This window comes from Corvus brachyrhynchos, unplaced genomic scaffold, assembly GCF_000691975.1.
Source record: "Corvus brachyrhynchos isolate BGI_N302 unplaced genomic scaffold, ASM69197v1 scaffold257, whole genome shotgun sequence".
In the NCBI taxonomy this organism is placed as follows: Eukaryota; Metazoa; Chordata; class Aves; order Passeriformes; family Corvidae; genus Corvus; species Corvus brachyrhynchos.
This window is the reverse complement of record NW_008239119.1, coordinates 398,776-405,962: the sequence shown is the minus strand read 5'-3', so window position 1 is coordinate 405,962 and position 7,187 is coordinate 398,776. Positions and strand designations below refer to the sequence as shown.

General features: G+C 55.5%; 1 protein-coding gene across 2 annotated transcripts; it reads right to left on the bottom strand.

The window, feature by feature from the left end:
• Window positions 1–566: 566 nt before the first annotated feature.
• LOC108448085 lies at window positions 567–7,167 on the bottom strand. 2 transcript variants are annotated; one of them, XM_017739958.1, is made up of 3 exons: window positions 3,802–7,167; window positions 2,512–2,750; window positions 567–2,158 (listed from the first exon to the last, which is right to left on the bottom strand). In XM_017739958.1, exon 3 carries the CDS (start codon window positions 2,110–2,112, stop codon window positions 1,174–1,176), a length of 939 nt encoding a protein of 312 aa, XP_017595447.1. In that variant the 5' UTR covers window positions 2,113–2,158; window positions 2,512–2,750; window positions 3,802–7,167; the 3' UTR covers window positions 567–1,173. The 2 variants fall into 2 exon arrangements, with proteins under 2 accessions (XP_017595447.1, XP_017595446.1); XM_017739957.1 differs by having other exon boundaries at window positions 567–2,750.
• Between the last annotated feature and the right edge of the window lie 20 nt (window positions 7,168–7,187).

The following is a 7,187-nucleotide window of genomic DNA, read 5'->3' as shown; positions in this document are numbered from 1 at the left end:
GAGCACAGAAGGATTTGGGCTGGAAAAGATCTTTAATGTCACTAAGTCCACCCGTGAACCCAGCACTGCCAACCCCACCCCTCACCTTATCCCCAGTGTCCGCAGCTCTCAGCTCGCCCCGGGGACGGTGGCTCCAGGCTGCCCTGAGCTGCGGGATGAGCAGCGCTGCCCTGGCACCGCCGGGGAATGCTGGGCTCAGGAGGGACCCGTGCCCGGGGCTGGGGTCGGGGGAGCACAGAAACCCACCCGCAGAGCTACCCTGGAAACACCAAGCTCTGCAAAACCTGTTTGGGTTTGTGAGGCGGGGAAGGCCGGGGAGAAGCACCAGGAAACATCAGGTTTCAACACTCATGGGGTTGCGTTATTCCCCTTTTGATGCTGCTTTTTATTTTGATTGAAAAATACTTTGCGGTCTGACACAAACCTCCCTCTGGCCCGAAGAGCCAATGTCAACACAGAGCTCTGTGAGCTCCTCAGAGGGAAATGTTTACAATTACAGAATGAAAAAATAAAAATTAAAAGCAGCAGCCTGATCTTTTCCGAGCTTTGCTCTTTCCTTCCTTCCTTCCTTCCCAGGAACATCCAGCATTTTTTCTCTTTTCCCCATGGAACCCTCACATTTTGGGGTCCCCCACCCCTCACAGCTGAAGCAAAACCCAGCTCCCAGGTGGGCAGTGCCCAAACCCCCTCTGCTCCCACCCCTGGATGTCATGCCAGGGAAAAGACCCTGGCTGGTTTTTCCATGCAAAATCTCTCCTCCTGGAGCCAAGTCAAACACCTTCCCCTGCTGGCATGGTGTTTAGAGCCCAGCCAGGCTATCAGCAGTTATTTAGTTAATGCTGGAAAAACCCTGGATCAAAAGAAAAACAACATTTTCAACAAAATCTCCAACCCCTTCCTGTGCTCAATTAAAGCAACGCCACTAATTAGGCTTCCATCTACCCATCCCACACGCTCTCCTGGGCCTGCAGTTTCCTGCCCACCCTTGTGCAGCCTTTAGCCAGCCTTTCTCCAAATGAAAAAGCCTGTAAAAGGCATGAAATTGGGCAAGGACAGGTTTGCAAACAACCTCAGCTTCTGGAGCTTGGCAATATTTAATTTCAGCCAGGGAAACTCAAACCAAGAGGGGCCTTTGCCAAATGGTCTGGCTCCAGGGCAGCCAATGCAGGCAATTCAAGGTATTTGTGCCCCAGCCTCGCATTTTCTCTTGCTGTGGGAGCAGGGAAGGGGAAATCTGTGCATCCCCCTGCACTTTGGTGACTCTGAGTGGCTCCAGCCAGGCCCACTGAAGCACCTGCCCATGTGGGCGCGTTTCAGGTGCTCTGGGCGGGTGGGCCTGTTTGTTTGTGTGTGTTTGTGTCTCTGCACTCCGGCTGTTTGTTGGAACAGGCTGCCCTTCCCTCTGCATATGTCTCTGTGGCTACGTGCCCGACTGCGTGGGAGAGCTTCCCGTGGCTTTCTGGTGCCATTCCCAGGCAGCTCCGACAGCAAAAGGCACTCTCTGCAGCAGGAAATCATTAGACAGCGAGGGAAGGAGTGGGGAAGGGCTGAGAAAGGGTTAATTTGCAGAAAACAATCCAAATGGGCAAAGAAGTGCCACAGAGGGTGTTTTTGGTGGCTCCCCAAAGACACGTGGGAGAGAGGGGACAAGGGGCTTGGGGAAGGTGGAAGGGGGAGCCACAGGGTGGAGATCATGGTGCAGGTGCCCCACAAGCTTCCAGCCTGCATTTTATTCCCCAGGGTTCTAAAGGGATGCTTCCCACTCACCCTTTTCTGGAATCTGAACCAAGGGGCATTGGGAGCAGCAAACCCTGCATGGCTCCCCAGAATTCCAGCCCTGGGACTCCGGTGTCCCACAAGGCTTTCCCAATGGAAAAGTCCTCCAGTTCCTCCCCCAGCGACTCCACACACAGCAGCCTCCAGGATGACCAACTGGGATGGCCAGCTCTGAGTCCTGACTCCAGGATGACCAACTGGGATGGCCAGTTCTGCAGTTCTGAGGGAACCCAGGTGGGTCCTGTCCATCCAGAGCCCGCCCAGGCTGTGGAGCAGCATCGCTGGAGTTGCCTCCAAGACGAGGGTCCCTGGGGGTCCCATCCATTTCGCTCCCATCAACGCCCTCCTTGGTTCATTTCTTTAACAAATCTTCTCTGTGCATCTGGGTGGAAACAGCCCAGAGATAATAACAGTAGATATGGGTTGACCTATGGGATTCCTGGAGTGATCAAACTGTCAGATAACTGAATAAATCTTTCTCGTGGGCTGGGATTAAATCGGAGAGTGTTGGCTGCTGCGGCTTCTTATTTATTTGTGTTCTCTTAAATTGCATTTCCCTTCCCCCCATGAAGAGCTCTGGCTGCCTGCAGCTGTAAATTACTGCAAACCTTCTGGTGAGTTGAAACACGGAGTCTCTTAACCTTGCAAACATCTCCTGCTTCCCTTAATGGTCTCTGAGAGCTCTCAGGAAGGAGAAAGCAAGATGGGGAACATGATTTGATGGGAAGTTCATACCTTGGCATGGCCCAGCGGCTTGACCCAGTCTGGAGATCACCTGCAACCCCTCGGGGTGGAGCTGCTGGATGTTTCCTGGCCTTGGATGCAGCAGTTACTCCCTGCTTCCCCCAGCCTCTTCCTGGCTCTGGTCCTCCGCAGCACCTTGGGGGTGGGGATGGGCTGTGCCTGCAAACAGGGCCCCAGGGAGCTGGGAATCACAGCCATGGAACCACAGAGTCCCTCAGGCTGGAAAAGACCTGTAAGAAAAGGTGGAACAGGTGACCCAGAGCAGCTGTGGCTGCCCGTGGATCCCTGGAAGTGTCCCAGGCCAGGCTGGACAGGGCTTGGAGCCCCTGCCCATGGCAGGGGTGGCACTGGATGGGGTTTAAGGTCCTTCCCACCCAAAGCATTCCATGATTTAGGATTCTGAGATCATTGAGTCCAACCATGAACCTGGCACTGCCAAACCCACCACTAAACCACATCCCTGGAAGGGGACATGGCCCTGCTCTCCTGCACGAGCCCATTCCCAGAGTCCCCATTGCTCTGGCAGGGGCAGCACGGGGATAACTGGGCTCAGGAGCATCTCTGGGGCTTGGGTGGGAGATCCCCATGGCAGCTGCAGAGACAGGACCCAGGGCTGGCTCAGGAGAGGTGCTTGGAGAGATGCCCAGAAGGGTTTGGTCTCTAGTGACAAGTCAGGAGACATTTTTGACAGGGTAGAGTATGTCCTCCTTTAAAAAAAAAATAAATTAAAAAAAAGAAAAAAAAATACAAACCAAACCCAAACCAAACCAAGGTGTGAAATTTGCTGTGAAATGATTCTGGAAAAGTTTCGACATTTCAGTGCTTAAGTCCCGGTTTCAGGCGGCTCTGTCGTGACCCCGCGTGCTCCTCCAGGTCCCGGGGGTGAGCTGCAGGGGCTGCAGGAGGAGATCCAGGGAAGCCGGGGTGGATGCACGGCAGGATCAGTGCAGGCTTACACAGAAACTGCTCTTGCACTTTCTAATCCTTCCTTGGAGCAGCAGCTCCCTGAATCCCACCCCAACAGCCCCCATTGCCAGAACCCCAGCGAGTTCCCGGGGGTCTGCAGAGCCAGCAGCGCATCCTCAGGGACAGCCTTCCCCTTCCCAGCCCTTCCCACAGCCCCTCCAGCCTCCCTGCCGTGATCTAGACGCTTCTTGCCGTAAATCCCGAGGAAAGAATCAGGCAATGAGACCTAGTTCCCAGCCAGACATTTCGAATGAATTCTAATTTTGTAAAAACAAAAATCCTGGAGACGCCGAGTCAGCCAATCGCTCTTCCAACCTCATTAAGTGTCCCGCGGAGCAGGGACAGACGAGCTGCTCCACATTCCCTTTTTTGTTGCTGTTTTAAACACCATCCGTGTCGGAGCGGCGAGAGCTGGATCAACAGGCAGCACCTGAGGTGTTCTTGCGCTGGGTCACCAGAGGACGGGGGTTCTGCCAACATCTGCCCCCCCCCGAGGCCGCTGTGACCGGCAGGGACACGGCCAGAGCCACCCCCGGCGCCGGGCCCCAGCCGGGGCAGCTCGGAGCGCTGCGGAACGAGAATAGAACAGCGGCCGCACCCTGGGGCAGCTGCGGGGAACCTCTCACACGCAGCGAAAAGGCTTCGGGAGAGGCGGGAGGGAGAGAAGAGTCCTTGTGAATGGCAGCACATGGGGGGGACATCGGGGGGAGGATGTCAGCCGGGGAATGTTGGCAGGGGGATGGATGGATGGATGGATGGATGGATGGGCTGTTCTCCCACCCTGCAAGGGGGGAGAAATGTGCCCAAGCCCCCCAGCACTCAGCCAGAATCCCACCCTGCAGGCAAAACCTCCTGGAAGTCACCCAAATTCGCCATCCCCATGGGGACAGCTCCTTTGGGGAGCACTGCTCTGCCAGGAGCAGCCCCAGGCTCCCCACAGACCCTTCCCTGCTGCTGCCCTGGCTGTGGCCCCAGTGCAGCCCCGAGGGGCAGCTCCAGGCCCTCGTGTTCCCAAGTCCTCAGTAATTTTGGGCACATTCAGCTCTGAGTGGCCCCAGGAGGGGCCCCAGGAGCTCAGACACGGCTCGGTGCCTTCTCTTCAGAATTCTGGCAGCTCCAGCACCCAGCTGAGCCCTCTGGATCAGCAGCAGCAGCCCAGGTACCCTGGGTGAGTCCTGCCTCGCTGGCACTGCACTGTCCGTGCCCAGGAGCTCGGGCAGGGCAGGGCAGGGCAGGGGGATGCAGCATCGTTGTCCCCAGGGTGACAGTGAGTGACGGGAGATGCTCTGCCCGGCTCAGGGCAGTCCCCAGCCCCTCCCCAGGACGCTGCACGCAGGGGAGCAGCCCAAGGACTCCGGCTCAGATAAAGCTGTGCTGGGTTCAGGAAGGGAGAGGTGAAGCCCTGAGAGATCTTCTCCTGAACGTGCACACAGAGCCACTGCCAGACTCCACTCCTGCCCTACCTGAGGAACCATCCTCCAGCCCACCAGCAAATGGGCAGTTCTCAATCCACTGGCTCCACCAACGCGGTTTCTTTGGGATTGAAAGTCCTCCCATCACTTTTTTCACCTCCTGGGACTGGGAAGAAATTGTCACTTGGCCATTGACCCTGAAAGGCAGAGGTCTGGCACCTGGAGACGTGGACCCATCCATGGAGACCTGGATGCAGAGCCATTAACGTGGAAGGGCCAACTGAGCCCCATCTGCCGTCACAGATCCCCTGTGGGCCCCAAGGGCTCCGGGCTCCTCGGGAAGGGGGAGATCAATTCCCCGCTGCCGTTCATCTGCAGGGACACTTGAGACCACAGATAAATCACAGGTAAAAGCTCTTCCACCTCTTCCAGCAGGAGCACCTTCCCTGTCCTGTGAACCTCAAAGATATGACACTAAGAGAAAAGTTAAATGATTAATTTGTTTTTCAAAACCACGTCCTGAAAAAAATATCACATTTTTTAGCCAGAGGAAAATTCTTTTGGCAGCCCAGGCCTCCAGAAGCTGTTTGGGAGTTCATTTTAGTTGACTGAGTGTGTTCACACATCTGTGATTAGACACACACTCCACAGATATTTTTGTTAACCTCCCTATTTGAAATTCTCCCCAAACTTCCCGAGCAGGATTTTCTTGTCCAAGCATTTGTGTTTTGTATCTGTGCTGAAATACTGCTTTATAAATAGCAAGAGCTTTATCTTGGCTCTAACCAACAACCTCAACTTAAAGCTAAATGCATAATTTACTGCAAATTAAACTTAATGGGACTGGAATAATTATGTTGACTTTTGGAAGTACTTAAGGATAAATACATGATTAGATATTTTGCACACCGTGAGGAAATATTTATTTCAAAATACAAATTCTTCCCATTGAGCCTTGGGATGGAGCATTCAGAGGTGACATGAGCAGCATAGAGATTACAGCCCAGTTAAGGCTACTTAAATAAATCATCCCACAGCACTTGGGGCACTGGAGAGGTGGGAAGTCTCTGGAAAAGCGCAGTGTCTGTGCCGCTGGATCATGGCTTGGGGAGATGGGCACATCCCTGGACTCTTCAGCCTCTGCTCCCTGTGCCCACCGTGGAATCAGAGCCCCGGGCATCCCTGCAGGGCCCAGCTGTCCATGGGAACAAGGTCACCTCACAAGGTCACCCCACCCAGCCAGCCCTCCCCTCACCTGTGCCCAAAAACAAACCCAGCAAGGATGGACGGGTGGTCCGGGCACGTGGCCCTGCCCCAGGGACAGGAGTGGGACGGGTGTGTCCCATCCCAGCGCGGATGCTCGGCAGGTCTCTGCAGGACAGGGAGCAGAGAGGGGATGGAGGGGATGGGCCCAGCCTGAGCCACGGCAGCTCTCGGCCTCGCAGGGACATCCCAGGTGATAAACGGGCCACTGCAATTAATTGAATTTGGGTTTCATTTTGATGAATTAACCTGCCAAGGTTAATCAGGAGGGTTTAACACAGCCTCCCCCAGCCCTGCCTCTGCTCTGCCCCTTGGCTCAAGGCAGCTGCCAAAATGCCACATCAAAAGGAAAAGCCCAAACCTTAGAGGGCTGAAGGGCCGTGAGCTGCTGGGGGGGATGGGGTGGGGGTTCCAGGTGGGACCCCCACGCCAGAAAGGAGCACTGAGGGAGGAGAGGAGGAGGAGGAATCCCTGCCCACAATTCCTGTGACTGCCTCGGTCACAGCCCTCGATACCTGGGTGGGTGAGGTCTGGGCACCTCCTGAGAACACTCCCCGCGTCCTGAGGGTGCTCTGGGGCTCTCCAGGGGCAGGATGGCCACGGTGGGCTTGGTGAGGACAAAGCTGAGCACCCACTGGGAACACTGACCCCTCTGGGTAGGTGGAGAGGGGCGGGACAGGGGTCCCCCCATGCCACCTCTGTGGCTGCTGCTGGACATCCTCCAGGCTGGAGCTGGGCTCCCCAACATTTCCAGCACTGTCTGTCAGCCAGGATTAGGGAACGAGCCTGTGGATGGAATGAGAATATCCAGGTCACCTCCAACAATACCATGACATTGGCTTAGGAAAATTATTACCAGCCCTACCGGGCATGTGTGCTGCAGATAACAGCACAAAGGAGGCATGGAGTTGGCAAGCGATTCCCAGGAGCCAGGAGCCGGGCATTGGACACATATTTGGATTGGTTATTGACATGCAAATGCTCCCTTTAAGCAGCTCTGCTCCATCCAGGCCTGGCAGAGCAGCA